Below are 19,855 nucleotides of genomic sequence, written 5' to 3' on the forward strand. Positions count from 1 at the left end.
AAAAGCAAAAATCAAGGTGATATTGATTATTTTATTAGTTGTTACATTATGTTGTCATTGCATCAATGTTGTAAAATTGGCTAGTGAGCGATTGTTGTTGTTTTTTACACTAAATTCATGTTAAAAAGAAGTTTGTTAGGTTTAAATAAGATCAATACTGTTAAAAAAAAAAAAGACAAATGGTGTCTTAAAGGGATAGTTCACCCAAAGATGAAAATTCTGTCGTCATTTACTCACCCTTGTGTTGTTCCAAACCTGTATGAGTTTCTTTCTTCTGTTGAACACAGAATAAGATATATTGAAGAATGCTGGCAATCAAACAGTTGACCATAGCCATTGACTTCCATAGTATTTTATTTATTTATTTTCCTACTATGGAAGTCAATGGCTACCGTCAACTGTTCAGTTGCCAGCATTCTTCATTATATCTTCTTTTGTGTTCAACAGAAGAAAGAAAACAGATTTGGAACAACTTGAGGTTGAGTAAATGATAACATTTTTTTGTTTTGTTTTTTTGTTTTTGTGAACTATCCCTTTAAGGTGACATGATCATCATTAATGTGATGAATGAACAACACCAGTGTTTACAAAGCTAGGACACTTGTGTGAACTTGGTTATATTATGTTGTATTGTATAATGCAATAAACCTTCTTTATAAGATACATTCATACATACACTTGCATGCGCATGGCTTTGTTGTTTTAACCTTTCTGTTGTGACCACGCCCCTTCCGTATGACACATTATAAATCCCGCGGATGCCCCGCCCCTTGTCAGTCTATAAGAGAGATGAGGAGTGCAATGGACTACTGCGTCTAATATCCAAAGATCCGGTGGACCGAGGCGAATGGACGCATTTCTCCCATCATTCACGCACAGGTTTCTTCATTATTTTGCGCATCGATAGCATTCAAAATGCCTTTTCCGCCGATAAACCTGCACTCACGGATATCATCGCCAAGAAAGGAGCTGTTCAGGAGAAAGAAGAGCAGGGACAATGTCGCACCTCCTCAACCCACGTACAGTCAAAGGACAGGAGACGACAAGGAATCGGAGAAAGAGAAAATATCCACATCGTGGCCGTCGGCCAATTTAAAGCAGCTTGGACGAAGTAAACCGAGCAGAGTCCCTCGAGACCCTGAGACGGACAGCAAACATTCATGGTTGAGCGTCCCCAAACCCTTGGCTACCTCATGCGAAAGCGTCCCACGGTCCAGTTCTGGAGAGTCCAGCCATAAATACGCCTCCAGGACCTCTATAGCAAAAGAAGCCGGCGAGCAAGAGATCCACTTCTCCCTTAGCCTGACCCCTGAAGCCATCCTGGTCATCCAAAAGCGCAATCTGGAAAAGCAAATGATGGCCAAGCAACAGAAGTGCTGCGCTTCCGCGGACTTGAGACACCGGCGCGTTTTCCCATCCAAGAGAGCTCAGGGCAGCTCTAATAATAAGAGCTCCGGACCTGTTGCCAAACTGGACGCTTCCAATGACATAAGCACCATTGTGAAGATCTCTCTCCTCAATGATCAGTACAAATATGATGATGTTGAGTATGAGGAAGAGGATGGAGACGTGGACGAGACTGTCATGAGGAAATGTAAAGAGTGGCTGAAAGGTGTGGAAAGCGCTGCTGCTTTTGGGAAAGTTGATAAACTGTCATCTTTGCCTCATCTTAAAAGTTGATGACCTCAAAATTCCACAGAAGAAAGGTCCACTGTGAAGACTGCAGTCCATGAGTTATGTGTCAAACTCAAAAGTCACCCAATTTGCTTTTAGAAATATTGTTGTCTGAGGGTCATTCACACAGGACGCGTTCTTGCGTTGAAAAACAGCGGGACAGAGCGCAATGGTATTGAAGATACGCGTTTGTAGAAGCTGAACTATTATTAATTGGACACGCCGCCTTAAAACGCAAGTCTCGTGACCGTTTGACGTGTAAAACAACACAAACGGAACGAAGGAAGGCGCACATATAGGGCGCGCAACAATGGAATATTTTTAACGTGACTGGGCCTGGGCCTGGGCGTCTTAAAACCTGGCACGAAAAAAAAAATAAAATGCGTCGCATTGTTTACATAGACAAAAAATGAAAATAGAGAAGATGTAATGCAAGAAGGCGTCATATGTGAACGTTACAATTCACGCAGGACACGTACATAAACGCTCTACCAAATTATTGGAATGGAACAGAATGCATAGCCTATAGCCTAGGCCTTTTTAAAAGTTGAATTTTTTCAACTTGACACACCATTTAAACGTGCTTGCGCAAAAACGTCCATATGACGCAGTGCACATAACGCAACAATGAACAGCGCAGAATGAACGCAAGAACGCGTCCTGTGTGCGTGCACAAACTCAGCTTTCTTCATGGACTGACGGGAATGTCTGAATGTTTTCTGCATTGAGATGTAGGCTATTGCTGATCACTCAGAGAATTTTCTGCAGGTTACCTTTACACAATGACTGGGGAACAGTAGTGTTTTTTGCACATTGCTATTGTTTTCACTGATGGACTGAACGACTGATGTTTGTTTCTAACTGTGGAAGTATTGAAGCGATTGACGACCCGTGAAATGCATCCAGAGGCCACGGTCCTTCCTTTGTGCCAGAAAACAATAGCTGTCGAAGACGACACTGTCTGCGAGACTTAGAACAGACACTTAATAGCCTATCTGAGACTTGTTAAAAGTATGTGTGTAATATGAACTGAAGGACTGTTTGATCGACGAACCAGCCGTGTACAGTATTTATTTTGCAATTTGGTGTTTATATGTGTTGTTCCAAGTCATTTTTAAGGATTCTGATAATAAAATCAAAAAGACATGTTTTTTTTTCTTTTCTTATTAGCCTATATTTGAATGATCAAATGTGAACAGTGTATATATATATATATATATATATATATATATATATATATATAATTATTAGTTATATTGGTATAATAGCTAGCATACATTTTCTTAGTGTGAAAGGCAGGTACAGTCTTTCACTACAAACCTTACAAGGGGGTTTTCTTACAAATATTACTTTAATAATTGGGTAAAACTTGAGCACAACAGGGCTATAATGAACAAAGTGAAATGAATGGGCTTTAAGGAATCAATAGGACTGAGGTTGTGTAAGCTTGCACTATGGCAACGATCCCTTAAACACAGATCAGACCTGAAACTCTCAACACTTCTCTTTGAGCTCTTTCTGTCCAGACGAGTTTGATGCTACAGAGAAAAATACTTAGTTGTTCAGAAAATTGCTTAGGTTATATCAAATATATAACCATTACAGTAACAGACTTGTTAGGTTGTTAAAAAAGCTGTTTAGTTTGTGGGGTGATTCTTTAAACTGTATTTAAGTTGCTTAGAGAACTACTAGTTGATTGTTAGTAGCACTAAAATCAAAAGCTCCAGAGAGCAGATTTTTATTGCTAAACTGGTAAGTTTATTTATTTATTTATTTCAAGATTTAAAGTTAATGTTTTCTATGTGATCGTAACTAAATTATGGGAATCCCACTGCTGCTTTAATTCAGAAATGCAAGTAATCTGATTCCTTGTTGGCATCAAAATAATGATTTTAGGTAGTTGACCATGCAAGATTATTCTAATGTTAATTTTTATTATTATAATATATGCATTTTGACTTCATATCAACTGAGAGCCAAATTTGAATATTTGTAGTTTTACAAATTAATTTCTACTAATTTAAGTGAGTCATCTTTTTACAGAAAACTTACAGCACATCAAATATTTAATTTCTCTGATACTTAAGTATTTTGTCCTAACTACATTACATCTTAATAACTCACAGGTCTGATTATGACCATGAAAACTGAAGATGTTCATCATGTCAGCTCTCTTCCCCCTATCCTGGACTCTTACCAGTCAGCACAGTGTCCAGAAAAGGTATGTGTTAAATAATACCCAATAGCATGCAGAAAAACACAAATGAACCAGACAAAGCAAAAGTTCCCTCTATTTCCATATACAGTACTATTCATTTGTTATGAGTGGACAGAAAATGAATAAAATATTTATCAATATTCACTTTAGCCTTATTTTAAAGACCAACAGATAGAAATACGAAATAGCGTATTTTCTTTGGCATTCATAGCCTAGTTTATGATATACACACACTTTTTAGAATATTCTATGTTGGGTAAATACTTAATGCCACCAATGTCCAAAACAAAAAGTCTTGGTCACACTATAGTTTGGGGAACATATTCACTATGACTTCTGCCTCAATAAACTCCTAATTTACTGCTTATTAATTAGTAAAGTATTGTTGTAGTGGTTAAGTTTATGTACAGGGTAGGAATAAGGGACCCAGAATATGGTCATACAGAATAAGGTATTAATATGTGCTTTATAAGTAATAATGAACAGCCAATATGCTAGTAATATGCAAGTAGTGAGAATTGGTCCCCAAACTAAAGTTTTATCAAATTCTTGTATCAAAACCTTGTGGAATATGGTGTTCAGACTTCTATGGACACTATGTGTCTGTGACAATTACAGAACAGAAGATACATTGAAGAAGAAATTAACTTAAATGGGTAAATTAATTATTAAAATCCATTAAGATGCTATTGATTAAGACAACAACTTGAGCATGCTGGCATTTGTAATGATTGGTGAATAAAAAAAAATAAAAATAAATGAGGGAGAGCTGGATCCAAATGCAGTTATTTTCTTAACAAAAAATAAAACAAAGTTAAACAGTTTTGTTTTCTTAAGAACAAGTATTGTTTCTTAGACCCACAATCAAGCCACATATTTCTGCATTTCAGTCACTCCATGGGCTGTTGACTGAGTTCAAAGTGACAATTAGCATCAACTCTGAACCTTATACAATCCCATTCCTTTGTGCCCTCACCCCCATCCATGGAAAATAGTAGAACAGGGAAAGTACAAATGAACAACTGCTGTATTGGTCACCCTGGTTACAACTATCAACACAGTCCCCAGGTCAACTTCACAAGTCCTTTTCTATAGTCAAAAGCTCCTTTTCTTTCCACGAACCTTTGCACATTCATTACCCAATTCTGTTAGATTCTTTGGTTACACTTTATTTTAAGGTGTCTCTGTTATAGTGTAATTATACATTTAAGTATACACTATAAACTATACACTATACACTACAGGGTTAGGGTAGGATTAGGATTTGGTTGAGGGTTAGTTGCATGTAATTATGCACAATTTACTGTTGTTATTATTATGGTAAGTACATGTAACATATGTAACAAGGACACTGTAAAATAAAGTGTTTCCGATTCTTTGTACCATACTTCAGGGTTCTTCTATAGCCCTATCTATAGGGATGAGAACAGAGATACATTTTAAACAAGATAAAGAAATTATTTGCATGAGGTTTGGTTCTATTGCCAGTTTGAATGTGCATGGATCGTCATTCTAAAATATTCTGAATATACAGCTAAAACATTCCAGCAACTGTAATCTGATTCCTGAGCAACTAATATGAGCTGGTTTGTAAGTGAATCAAGAACATCCAGCGTGTGGTGTAGCCTAATCTGTTTCTGGAAGGAGTGAATCTTAGTGAATCAAAAATTATTTTGAATCTGTTGGAGTAATTACTGAATTCTTCCCACCCAATTACTGTACTAAGTTCACTTCCATGAGGCCTACATATTTTCCAGCGTGTATTTTTCATGATGATGCTCTGGATGTTTGTTTTTGCAACTTTTTATCTCACAATACGGACTTTTTTCTCAGAATTTCGAGTTTATATCTCACAACTCGAACTTTATAAAAAATTGTGAGTTTATATTTCACAATTCAGACTTTATAACTCAGTTGCGAGTTTATATCACAATTCTGAGGTGGAAAAGAGTTATAAACTGGCAATTGTGAGAACTCGCAATACCTTTATTAATTGCATGTTTACTGTAGGCTATATTTTACAACTCTTATTTTTTATAAATCACAATTCTGAATTTATTTATTGAAGTTATATCTAGTTCGAATTGCGAGATATCTAAACTTGCAACTGCCAGAAAAAAATTTCACGGTGGAAGCAAGCTTCCATGATGCCGATAGAACACTGACTTAAAATATTCTTCTGATAGTGTTTGCTGCACGACTGACACTGTAATACAAGTGCACCGTAAAACCAAACCGATCCCACAGAAAAAATATAACTATTTTACGAGGTGGCGATTACGGTAGAAAAGTTCTCCACGCAGATTTTGCTCATGTTCAAATTGGTCATGCGAAGTAGGTCAACTGAAAGTTGCGGTTTGAAAGTGAATTCTGTGTGAGGTCTACTTACACCTCTACTCTGTTGACAATGGACCCTTTTTTCACACGCTAATGTTACCGCACCTTGTAGACATTCACCAAAACAAGCACATGTTTATAGTGCAAAGACTAGGCTATAGTCAGATTGAATGAATGGCTCTCATAATCAGGGGCGGTTCTAGCGCTTCTCGCTATTGCTAGCCTCTCCGAAAATTGCCTACCCTACCTTTAAATGTTTAGCTACTTATATTGTACCTCGCACTCTTTGACTGTTGGTTAAAAGCATTGTGTTGAAATTCACATGCATCTTCTGTTAAAGGTAAGCCCCTTCTTCTTTTATCTGATTGGCCATCAGAGTCATTTTGATATTGACCTTTTAGTCATCGTAATATCAAATAGAGCAGTGTGTAATGGGGTGCAACAGAACAGCATTAAAAATATCATATACATAGCAGTGAATTATTTGCACCTACAGTTTATTGACAGACTAATGATTGCGAATGTCTAGACCTCATTGAGCGCTAAAAATCTTCAGTGCAGCGACTCAACGCCTCTGATTGGCTGTTGATTTTAACAGACATGTCTGTAATTGGCTACAATGCTCAAAGCACATCGTAAGTAGTAACCTTTGAGGCAAAGAGGGAAAATATAAATATTATGCATATGCACTTTTCATGATTAGGTAATCGCAGCAGTTGTGATCGTATTCACTATTATTTTTCAGCTCTATGAACAAAAAGTAACAACATTCAGGGCTTAAGCCCTGTTAGCCCACCCTTAGCACCAACCCTGCTTCTAATCGGCCCTTTACTGAATCAACTTATTCCGACTCATTTATTGAACCGCAAGTTATTACTTTCGCTTTGATTCATGATTGCTGAGTGCTGACACAGATGATACTAAAACCCCCACTTCCAGCCATCCTTCAATGACATCGGTCTTATTTAACAGACAAGATAACTATGTGCCCCTTCACTCTCCTCTTATTGCTGTGGCAACAAACTGATTAAAAACACCTTCCTCTAATGTTCTTTGTGAACGACCACAAAGCATACACTTCCTAAACGGGTCAAGCCTGTAAAATGAAGGAATGTTTGCCACCCCGCCTGGCCTTTTCCAGAGATGGACACGCCATGAACTGCCTGTACAAGAAAAAGGACAGTCTGCTCTTCCCATTGTGTTTTATGCTTCCTTAAAAGAGTAATTTATTTCATGTCATTCTTATTGCCTTATTTAATACTTGATGAGTGTAGACATTTGATGCTGCTCTTAAAAAAAAATATATATATAGCTGGGGAGATCTTTTCATTAGCAAATGTTTCTCATACAGTACTTTTATAAGAAATGGTGGGAAATGTTTTTAATTATTGTAAAAATTATGTTGAAACTCCACCCCCACCTGTTTCTGAAATTCACAGGACACCAGTTGCATTTTCTCGGACACCTTTGAAACAATTCAAACTATAGTACATGTCAAACCTTTACCAGTGTTGTACCAGCCAATATTTCCAGACCATTCCTTAGTCAGTGCACCGGAACAATGCACAGGAAGAGTTGTGCAACAATAAGTGCCCAGCATCACAAGAGGCCAGTATTACATAAGAAGTGAGTGCCAGCAGCAGGGAATTATCTGTCCTGGACAGACGCATATTGAGCTTAATGCAAATAACAGCCTTATAAAATGGATTTCTGGGAAGCTAGAGACAAACAAAAAGTTTGCTGGCTCTCTGTGTATTTGATTGTATAAGTGAAATCCAAAGTTTTGACATTAAATTATGTTTTATTAACAAAGTTCGGGAGAAGCACATTCATATAATTAATCTAAGCGTCATGGGAGGAGCTCATCCAGTCAACTCTTCTATGACAGTTTTCCAGCATCCCTCCACCACACCATCTCTTCACTAACTAGTCCTATCCCAAACCTGGGATGAGGGAGTTCTCTGGGTTCTGCCCAAATTCCGAACTCAGAGCCCTGCTCTCGGACAGCACGCCAAATACGCATATCCTTTACTCTATCTAATTAAATGCAAGTGTGAACTCGTGAAACTCTGGATGGCACAGGCTGATAGGTCCTTATCTCAGTCTGCTTGCAATCACATCATTCTCTATAGGGCAGAGCTGATTGGTTCCTGCTGTATCAGTAGCCAATGATCTCGCATGCTTAACCTTCAAATACTTGGTCATCATTTGCTATAACAGTGCGGCATGCTTTCAGAAACCCTCCACCTTCCCCAGCTCCACCTGTATAGATCTGCTATGGGTAATTCATGTATGCCTTTTTGTATAGCAGCAGCATGTTGTGTATGTATTGGCAGTAGCAAGTCCCATACTCGTTCTGCAGCAGCAGCAATAACAGCAGCAACGTAGCAGATCTATTCCTCCAAGAACAAACATGTCAACATTGTCACATCCACGGGTTCCCACGGGTCCTTGAAATCCTGGAAAGTTTGTGAATTGAAAAAAAAAAATGTCAAGGCCTTGGAAAGTTTTGGAAAATAAACACACATAGATAGTCAACACACTCCTTGACAGTGCTTGAATTTATTTTGTGCAAGAAGTTTTCTGGGAAACAATTCCATATTATTCCCTCCGGTCCGCTAATGTGTTATTTCGCCAACACTTTGTGGCGTATGAATACTAGCTTGCTTGATTTACGTTAGTTACGCGCATTTATGCGTTACGGTAAGTGTTTCTCGCGTGAGGTACTTTGTGTTGTACGTCGCCATGACGTTCACGCGCGCACAAAACTACTACGATGGAACCTCAACGTTTGTTGTTGAACACCACATATGTGTCCCCACATTAAGTCCTTGAAGTTGAGTGTATTGGACCTGGAAAGTCCTTGAAAGGTTCTTGAATTTGAAGTTAACCAAGGTGTGGGAACCCTGCATCCATTACCTAAATTTTGATTGTATGAGTCACACATGAAGTAAAAGGACACACCCATGAATGATGATTTTATATTAAAACACCAAGATGCATATATTACTTATGGAAAAAATATTTATTCCAGTTCTTACAAAAAAAAAAAAAAAGAATTACAGTATTTGCCATTTTATCATATTGATGTTGCTACCATTTTTAAAAGCAATAAGCCATTTTTAAGGTTCTTTAGGTTAAGAAAACCCAGTTCCCTTTCAGTCGGTCACTTTTGATGTAGTCGACTGATTGATTCTGATTGGGATCACACTAGGGAGCCTGTCATCTTCGAGTATTGCAAAAACGAGCCAATGGACATTGCCGTGCGTGAACTGCATCACACGCCCCGCCCCGCAGAGCGGGTATAAATACGGAAGTGGATGCACGCACCAGTTGTCCATTCCGTTCAGGTTCCGTTGCGGTGGTTCAGCTATCTACCTCTAATGCTGCGTTCACACCACACGCGAATTGAACGTCAAATTCGCTTTTATCACGTCCAGTTGGACGCTTGAACATTTTGAAACATTTTGAAGAGTGTTCGATCACTTCTGTGCTTCTTTCCTGCAAAAGATGGGTCGGAGCGTGGCTGTTCCGCTCCACCCTCAAAATGATGTTGCCCTTATATTAACTCACATCAGGATGCAGCCAAGATATAGGAAGTACAACTTGATCGTCAGGTTCCTGAGTGGTGCAAGGAGATGAAATCTTCCTTGCACCCCCTCTATACCTTCTTGGGACCTATCTCCAGTACTACTGCACTCTGAGACCTACCCTGAGCACTGCAGGCAGTTGAGTTAAAAATTCAGTTTTTAAGAAACAGTTCTCCTGCTTGCTTGCTCTATCAAGAAGGTAGGGGACCTGCACACATTTTCGGTCAACAAATCGTGCCTAGTTTCGGGCCAGCTAACTCTCACTAATATGAGACCCCGGCCTGGATATGTGCCCAAGGTTCCTACCCGGAGGAGGCAGACCCAGCCCTGACTTTTCTCTGTTCCTCTCGTCTTACGGTTATTCAGGACAGAATGCAAAGTCACAGGACCTCTCCAGCTCTCGTCTGTTTCGGAAACCAGCAGAAGGGAAGGAGGTTTCCATGCAGAGGTTGGCCAACTAAAAGATTAGTGTTGCCATCATCTTGGTGAGTTTCCCAAGGTGCACCGTGCCCCCATGGGTAGTGAGCTCCTCCAAAAAGAGAGCGTAGCTCCTTCCTGGGCGTTGACACAAGTGCCTCGCTGACAGATTAAGAGCTGTTGGCTGGGCGACACCAGCACATTCGCTAGGAAATTAGCCTATGTGTCAAGCCGGTTGCTTTCCGTGGGCTCCCTTCACACAAAGCCAGCTTCACCATAGCCCGGTCCCCTCCTATGGACTGGATAAGTGCGCCTTTTTGCTCCTGTTGAGTTCCCTCTTCCTAACCCTGTTGAGTTCCTCCTCACCCCATCGGTGTTGGACGTGGCGGAGCATCCGATGCTAGACCTATCACTTGTATGCTTGTGTAACTTGTGTTTGGTGGGGTCCATATGTTGTGATCCCTACGGCGATCCTATATGTGTATTCTTCCACGATTTGACTCCCCGCGGCGAGCCCGTGTCTTTCCTTGGCAGAGCCTGCTCTGCCATCACTGTCCGGTTGCGTCTCCCCCCTGTTATCGGCTGGAGCCACCTCAGTGACATGCCATATGTTTTACTGCCTGCTAAGTTCGCTCAGTCCATACTGTATGTGTATTCTCCACTTTACCTCCTTCGGGCAGGATGTGGCTTCCAACGAAGGTACACTTCCCAGTGGTCCTGTGGAACAGCAGCGATTTTCCTGGCCTAAGGCCTGTACTATATCCGCCTCAATATGCGGGAAGATCAGGAGGCTTTTGTCTAGGCACTGGAAGGTGGCAGCACTAGTGGCGTAGGGATCCCAATCAGTCGACCGACTGAAAGGGAATGTCTCGGTTACTGATGTAACCCTCGTTCCCTGAAGGAGAGAACGGAGGTGTAGTCCCTCAGCCACTATTGCTGTACCACCGCTGACCGGGTTCCGCTCGGCTCCTCAGCGAAAAACGACTGGTGCGTGCATCCACTTCCGTATTTATTCCCGCTCTGCAGGGCGGAGCGTGTGATGTGATTCACGCACGCCAATGTCCATTGGCTCGTTTTTACAATACTCGAAGATGACAGGCTCCCTGGCGTGATCCCAATCAGACTCAATCAGTCGACACGTCGACTACTTTTTTTTTCCTGTTCTGCAGCAAAAACTTAAACTAAAAATGTATGTTTGTGTGATTTTAATTCAATTCAAATTTGTTCAGATTTCAAAGCAGCTTTACAGAAAATGCATTACAATTTAGAGTGATCTGTTATCAGAGGTGACTGTGTCCAAATAATGCATTTCAGAAATGTACATATACAAATCACTTGGTTAGCTAACAAATGTATTAATTTAAGGCTTGCAGAAACAATTAGCTCATTGAAGTAATAAGTTGTGAACAATGATTAGAAAATTTTATCTTAGCATTGGTGCAAGTTGATTCAGAGTTTGTGTTATATGAAGTCTTTGCAGGAGTTGGAGACTTTTCACAGGTGTTAGGCATCTGAAGTCTTTGTAAGAGGCTGGATCCAAATTGGAGCTGACGTACTCTCTAGTTACCTATCCCGAGATAAAACAGAAAAACAAATGGAAAATAACTAGTGTAGCTGCTGTTCATAACATTAAGCAAAGTGTAATGTGCATTTGATCTGATATAACTGGAGTACACAGTTATGAGGTATGTGAATGCTTGGCTAAAGAGATGTGTCTTTAATCTAAATTTAAACTGGGATATTGAATCTGAGCCCTGAAGGCTATTCCAGAGTTTTGGTGCCAAATGCAAAAATGCTCTCCCTCCGTTAGTGGACTTAGGTAAAACCAAAAGTTGTAGTTGTGTTTTGTGACCTTAAAGAGTGTGATGGATTGTAGGACAATAGAAGATCGGAGCTAAACCATTTAGAGCCTTATAATCGTGTGTAAAAAAAAAATGGGTTTCTTATTTGATAGTGCACTTAAATTTGATAAGCAAATCAATTTAGTGGTCAAATCAAGTTTTTACCAACTAAGAGCGCTGGCTAAAGTGAAGAGTTTTCTTTCTTTTAAGCACTTTGAAACAGCGATCCATGCTTTTATTTCTTCTATTGTAACTCCCTGTATTTGGGAATAAACAATTATTCCTCCTTACCTAGATTACAACTGGTCCAAAACGCAGCTGCAATACTTTTAACTGGTGTTCACAAACATGAACATATTACTCCTGGTTTAATGTCTATACATTGCCACCCAGTCCGCTCTAGAATTGACTTTAAAGTGCTTCTGCTTGTTTTTAAATGCCGCCCCCTCTTACCTTTCGGACTTGTTGTGTATACACCATCCATCGGACTTGTTGTGTATACACCATCCATCGGACTTGTTATGTACACCATCCATTGAGAACTCTTAGGTCTGCCAACCAGAGTTTGTTAACTGTTCCAAAGTCAAAGTTAAAATCTAGGGGTGACCAAGCTTTTCCATAGCCACACCTAAACTTTGGAACAGTTTACCGATTCATATTAGAACTGCACCAACATTACATTTTTTAAATTAAAATAAAAAATGTATCTCTTCTCTGTAGCCTATAACTTGTGATGTGTTGTGTTGTTTTGTTTTATTTGTATTCATTGTTTTTGGCTTTAGAACATTGAACAGCACATTGGTCAATTGTGGCTATTTTTAATTGTGCTTTATAAAGAAATTAAGATTGAGATTGAGATTAAAGGTCAGTAACAATACTTAGTAATCGATACGAACTTAATAGATAACCAGTGTAGAAATTGGTGTTATATGATCATATTTTCTTGACCTGGTAAGCAGCTGCATTTGACTAATTGTAGCTTGTTTATTGAGGATGCAGGACAACCAGTTAGTAATGCATTACAGTAATTTGGTCTAGGTTATAAATCTTATATCTTATCTTATACACTAAATATGACAGAGTTAATCAAATTCATTGCTAATACCTACCAATGTTTTGTTGTTTGCTTCCAAAAATTGTCACTTTCTGGCGTATGATATCCTTAAGGACCTGAATTTGGTTAAAGAGATGTTACAAAAATGATAATGAAACTGACATTGAAGACATAATCTATTACCAAATGCATCAGTATCGACCCACCAAATTTTTTTGCATTTTGATTTTTAAAAAAGAGGGGAAAAAAAGAAAAAGAGAAACACCTGAAATATTTTTAAATAAATCACCATTTGCTCTTTAAATCATACCATTTTTATTTTAGAAGTTTTCAGTGCAGGACAAAAATGGCAACATCCAATGAAACCAAAATCGTGAAATTATTTAAAACCCACATTCTTTAGCTATGGAAAAATCACTGCTACAAATAGTATCTTGTGGCTTATTACTGTAATTTGCGCTCTTTTGCAATCGTACTAGCTTAGTTTCTTTGCCATTTGATACTGATTACTGGCCAATTCAGGAAAACCCATGCAATTACTCACGGGTGTGTTGTGATCTCTGTGACAAGAGAAGACAAGAGCACAGCTGCTGTTGTGACTTGTCAACCAAGTGTGATTTCTCTCTCCAAAAGGCAGCCAGTCTATCTGACCGTCAGAAGAGGAGACCACAAAACCCCAGCAGAACAGGGCCGATGGCAATGACTTCTGCTTATGCTGTGGATTCTGATCTAGTCCTTGAAAGAAAACGAAAAGCTCTTCTAGATCAGGTACTTTCAGTAGGCCTATTCTGTTCCTAATCAAATGACAATCAGAATGTGCTTTATGGAACCGTAGAGTAAACATTATGTCAAATCACTCTCAAAGTCCAGAATATTTAAAGGTCCCATGACATGCTACTTTTTGTAGGCTTTAATATAGACCTTAGTGGTCCCTAGTACTGTATCTGAAATCTCTTTCCAAAAATTCAGCCTCGGTGCAGAATTATAGCCACTACAAGCCAGTCCCAGAATGAGCTTCCTTCAGACGGGCCGTTTCGGTGTCTGTAGCCTTAAATGATAATGAGGAGGAGAAAGGCAGCGCAAGATGGTCAAGGCCACACCCACCCTCCAACGGTACTGTGGCGTGCATGTTTACGTTGGTAATAGCAATGGCACGAAGACACGCAGTCTTTCAAGCATTTCAGTTTGACCCAGAATCTGATCCGGATGGAGAAGCAACGGATGAAGAAGTTGCAACTCAGCGGCTCCAGCAGGACGTTTCCGAATGGTTAGTTTAAAATATTATGTTTGGATACGGTACTTTATTCGAATGGTTTACAGTTATTATCATGTAGCTAACGCTAACCTACTGTTGCCTTTTCATGAGAGATCTGTAACGTCTGTAATTTATCTTATTACAATTACATCAAGCTCTGCGATCTTGAAATGCGGATATCGCGCGCGCCATATAACCAACAGGAAAACAGTTATCCAAATAACAAAGACGTGTACAACACTCGCGTTACAGTGTGTGTATTCACACACACATAAACTGCATAGCTGCATAGATAATGTTACAGCCACATTCTACGTGTAACAATCTAGGTAACCATAAACAGTAAAGCAACACACTTATATATCATTAGTTGACTTACTTGTCCGAGGTGTGTAACGTTAGCTGAGAAGAGAGTGATCCAGACTTTAGTTTCAGACGTTCAGCAAGCCCAGCTCTGTATTGACCATTCGATGTTCATTTGTACATCCAATTATTGAGCAATTATTATGCTTCGCTCGCTCAAAAGCCATGATATCTCTCGTGGACAAACTAAAATCGCGCGCGCGCGTTCTACTTCCTAGCTCATTTTCTCATGGGCGGAAAATATATTCTCTGGGCGGGCAAAGCAGAGACAGGGGAGGTAACATTTCCTCCTTATGACGTCATAAGGAGGAGATTCAAGATCAGCGCGAATGAGCCTCCATTTTCTCAAAGGCAGAGAAAGATAGCAAAAGCTCGATTTACACCGATTGAAATTTCTAGAAACTTGGGGACCATATACAGGCTAGGGGAACTCATATTAATGTTAAAAAACCTCAGAAAGTGAAAATTTCATGTCATGGGACCTTTAAGGTAGCCTGCTTAAATTGGCATTAAATTGCAGCTGCACATAATAAACCCAATTAGTAGGCTTATCCGAATGCCTTGAAAGACTATCTGCATGCCAACAAAGGCCCAGGTGCAAACACTGTCAACTGTTTCTGCGGATTACCATAAACACAAAGTGAAGTCCATATAGAAACCTCACCTGTGTGGAAAAAGACCACAGTGTGCTAGTCTCACTTTACTAGACTCTCACAGTCTCACTTTATTTAGTAACACTTCACTGTTGCCCTGCAAAAAGAAGAATTTATTTGATTATCTTTTACAGTTTAATTACTCACACTGGTAGCTATGGTTGCCAGAATGCCATGTCACGCCATGTCATAATTACCATAATTATGAGATTTCAACTTCAACATCAAAAGCGTTCACCTATGGTATAGCTCGTAATTACAATTTGTAAACTGGAAATATTCTGAGAGCTCCTATACCTCGTGTAGGCTATACCAGTAGGCCTATATCATTTTCAGTGGTCTAATCAACAATTAAACAATTAAACTAAATTATCTAATTATTTATTGGAAGTAATTATTTTTCTCCATGAATATATGAATCAATATTCTGTATGGATAGAAGAGTTGACAACAGTTTCACAAATGAATTGTTCTCTTTTGCTCTCTTATGTTCTGTCACACGCTGATGCTTTCGTTCTCTTTTTCTTACATTCTAGCGCCATCTAGAGACATACTACAGAATACACCACTTGAAAGACATGCTTTCATATCAGTATGCTACATTACTGAGGGAAAAAGTTCAAAGACAAAGGCAAGAGATGAAGCCCCTTGATTCAGATAATACCAGACTCGGGGAAGGGCATAAAGCGAAGGTATACCCTCATGGAATCAATGGCTACTTATTACTAAATTGTTAAAGCAAGAGTAGCGGTTACTAAATTTCGCCAGTAGAAGGCAGTGCTGAGAAAAGAAGACTTGGATAGAAAAGGTTGCATTATTTTCCTGTGTTTTCCGTTGTATCTCTTTATATTTTAGGAAGCACATTGGTGGGGGTTGAGAAGATCCCTATATAGTGCAGAGAAAATCGCTATATAAATGTAATGCATTATTATTATTATTATTAAATATATCTATATAGTTTTAACGATTTTTTTTTGTTTTTTTTTGTTGTTTTTTTTGTTAATCATGTTTAACTGAATTTAAATGAGAAATGTTGGCTTGGCAACTAGTTGAAATAAAAACAAGTTTACGTTTTTTTATTATTATTATTTCAAGTAATTAATTTTTTTTATGGTTTTAGTTTTAGTTAACAGCAAAACTGGAAAGGTAATATTTTAAAATATCAATCTATTGTTTTGGCCAATAGAAATTGTAGGTATAATGGTATTTAAATTGTGGACAGAACTAAACATGTATTGTTCTCATTTAGAATTATGTGTGAACTAGGTTATTTAGAGTTTGTGAATCAATGCTTGTTTTTTTTAAATGTTTTTTTCACTGCAAGGGGAAAAAAACAAGATTTTATATGACTGGATATCATCCCTTAGACGTCCCTTAGAATAAATAAGGTGACCTTCTTCATGGGATAGTAAGGTCTAGTATAATTGAAGCTCTCTTCATTCTTTGCACAGGGTTTATCATTGTGAATGTTGTTACTGGTGTTGTTGTAAACCAAACTCACATGTCTGCCTCAGACTTCCTCTACCATCTGAAATGAGCTCGTAGACATTCAGGCCAAAGCCAATCACACCCACCTGACACGTACACACATCTCCATACGTTTGAGGAACAAGCACATCACATCAGCCATTAACATTTCAAATAAAGTTACCCGCTTCCTGTCTCTCCATCAGAGCAGGAGAAGAAGTCTCTGTGCTGAAATATTCATGACAGTGCTCCAAGAAACCTTACCAGCAACTGTATGGACAGTCATACGGTATTCATTTCCTTACTGTGGCTACGTGACCCTGAAAAGTTGCGACCCTAACCTTGCTAAACTCCAATAGAAAAGAAAAAAACAACTGATCGAAAATTCGTTTTCCTAGACAGCAATTAAATTGAGATCAAATTGAGACTTTTGCACCCTACTAATCTCACAAGTGTCTCCTGTAGAGTTCAGAAGAAATATCAACGTCTCAGACTGTGCTTATTTGCCAAGACACCAAAGTCTGCAAAAGTTAGAGATCTTACCCTCAAAATGATATTCATCAAATTCTCCAAAGACCAAATAAATGTCAGTTATACTGTCCACATAGATGTTATAAGTCTATACTCCTACTGAACGTCAACAATTGTCTTAATTGTCTCTTGTGTGTATTTTTATTCCTCCTAAAAGGACATTTAGAGCCAAAGATATTCAACTCCATTAAGTTCCCTGAACTATATTAGCACCTACTGTACTACGCCTACTATAACCACACACACACACACACACAGAATTCCCCTGGCTTTACTGAAGTTAAGTTAGGCTAAAACATGTACAAAACAGCATGAGCAAAAATTGATCTAGATGTCCATTTGATGTTGCGCTGTAGTGCAACCCATTGTAGAAGAGTAGATGCGTGTCTCACAGTGCCACTTTGAAGTGTTACTGAAGTCCAGAGGATTGAGGAAGCTCCTCATCTTTGTAATATGGGGGAAGTAGTTGGTGTGGACTTGTGATTGACTTTGATTTTGGCCGTCTGGGTTGAGGACAATAAGAGGTAGAAACTGGGGGGTAAGGATGTGGAGGAGGGGTCTTTGGCTTATCAATCTCCTCCTATAAAAGCAAGCCTTCTTCAGTGGGCTGTAATTGTGTCCTCTAATGACCAGCACTGGAGGGGAGGACAAAGGGAGAGCTATAAAGGACTTTATGGGCTGCCAGTAGGAAACCTTTGGTACAAATTGCTGAGCAAATGAAACTGCCCTGTTGTTTCCTCAGCTCAGGCCGAAAAACTTTGTCCAGACTTCATGATGATGCAGACCGAGCCATGGACACCTGCTGGGGCCTAATTGGTCCCTGTTTCAGTTAATGGCTTCCTGTGGTTGCATGTTTACTTCTCATTCGTTTTGTATGCTGGGGGTTCCCAGCTCTCCTGAAAGACAAGGGGTCCTCTCTGGAATCTCAGAATGGGAATGCCAACACATAGGAAAAAATCTCAAATGAAATCTCAATTGTTCCTCTTTGACTCTTAAACGGAGAGCAAATCGAGCTTAAATGTCAGATTTTTCTCCTGAGAAAAAGACCTCATGTGTTTCTTCAGTTTCAAAAGAGATTTCAAAAATGCTAGGTGTTCCTAGATTTGTTATCAGTGTCTGTGATCAAGTTAGAGATTCCTTTTTCAAAGTTCATTCTCTTTCCATCCACAATTTACTCTTTCTGTCACAGAAGTTTGTCACCATTCAGAGGGTCACCAGATCAACCCTCACACACAAGGATGCATACTTGAGGTGTTTACCTAAAACATACCACTACCTGGTGAGACCAGCATACTCCGCATTTTCTCTCCATGGATATTAACTAAGAGATAATCTTTGGGTTTAAGAATGAACGTGCATGATTACTCATGTAATGTAATCTCTAATCTGGCCTTCATGAGGTTCTGGAACTGCAGAAGCAGCTGACCCGACTCGGGTATCTTCAGAGCCGCAGGGAGCAGGAGGTGTTCAAGGTCTGGGCGGAACAACACAGAAGCACAAGTCAACTAGAGAAGCAACTACAGGCAATTGGCAATGGTATTACAATGTTTTTCTATAGTAATACCTTGTGATGGGTAATATAACCCATTACATTACCCAGTACATTATATTGAGAGATAATGTACAAAAATGTACACTACGATAGGTTTTGGATCTGTAAGATTTGTTATGTTTTTAAAAGGTCTCGTTTGCTCACCAGTGCTGAAAAAAACAGTAATATGAATACAATTTAAAACAGCTGTTTTCTATGTGAATATATAGTAAAGTGTAATTTATACCTGTGATCAAAGCTGAATTTTCAGCATCTACTCCTGTCTTCAGTGTCAAATGATTCTTCAGAAATCATTCTAATATGATAATTTGATGCTCATGAAACATTTCTCATTATTATAAATGTTGAAAACAGTTATTTGCATTTCTATTTCAGGATTCTGTGATGAATAGAAAGTTCAAAAGAACAGCATTTATCTGAAATAGAAAGCTATACACCACCATTCAAAAGTTTGTGGTCAGTAAGAATTTTTGTTTTATTTTTTTGGGGAAAGAAATAAAATAAATCAATACTTTTATTCATCAAGGATGAGTTAAATTTATCAAAAGTTACAGTAAAGACATTTATAATGTTACAAAAGATTCTGTTTTTGATAAATGCTGTTCTTTTGAACTTTCTGTTCATCAGAGAATCCTGAAACAAAAATTGTAGCGTTGTTTCTGAGAACGCTGCTATAGCCGCCACATAAACTTTGAGCGTGGAGGGGGCCCTGCCCCCATCCAACAGCTCTTGTAGGAAGGAAAGCACCTCCGTCACATCACAGTTTGTGGGTGACACACCACGGGCTGTGCACCAGCCCGAAAACACTGACCATTTCGAAGAATAGAGTCGTCTTGTAGACGGAGCTCTAGCCTGCGTGATCGTGTTTAATACTCCTTTAGGGAGTCCAACATGTACCCGTTG

General features: G+C 39.0%; 2 protein-coding genes across 5 annotated transcripts in view; both read left to right on the forward strand.

The window, feature by feature from the left end:
* Positions 1–633: 633 nt before the first annotated feature.
* On the forward strand, positions 634–2,822 carry prr18 (proline rich 18). Its single transcript, XM_082154547.1, has one exon. The coding sequence runs from the start codon at positions 916–918 to the stop codon at positions 1,678–1,680; it is 765 nt and encodes a 254-aa protein (XP_082010673.1). The 5' UTR covers positions 634–915; the 3' UTR covers positions 1,681–2,822.
* Positions 2,823–2,934: 112 nt separating this feature from the next.
* LOC309486980 (uncharacterized protein) overlaps positions 2,935–19,855 on the forward strand; it is a 36,477-nt gene continuing 19,556 nt past the window's right edge. For 3 of the 4 annotated variants that reach the window (XM_082154510.1, XM_082154512.1, XM_082154511.1), the window contains exons 1-6: positions 2,935–3,426; positions 3,794–3,895; positions 13,765–13,899; positions 15,939–16,094; positions 18,590–18,679; positions 18,801–18,936. In XM_082154510.1, coding sequence (XP_082010636.1) covers positions 3,809–3,895; positions 13,765–13,899; positions 15,939–16,094; positions 18,590–18,679; positions 18,801–18,936 — 604 coding nt within the window. In that variant the 5' untranslated portion in view covers positions 2,935–3,426; positions 3,794–3,808. The remainder of the gene's footprint in view (positions 3,427–3,793; positions 3,896–13,764; positions 13,900–15,938; positions 16,095–18,589; positions 18,680–18,800; positions 18,937–19,855) is intronic. The other variant, XM_082154513.1, reaches the window with a different exon arrangement.

The sequence above is a fragment of the Leuciscus leuciscus genome (assembly GCF_965113295.1).
Source record: "Leuciscus leuciscus genome assembly, chromosome: 22".
NCBI lineage: Eukaryota > Metazoa > Chordata > Actinopteri > Cypriniformes > Leuciscidae > Leuciscus > Leuciscus leuciscus.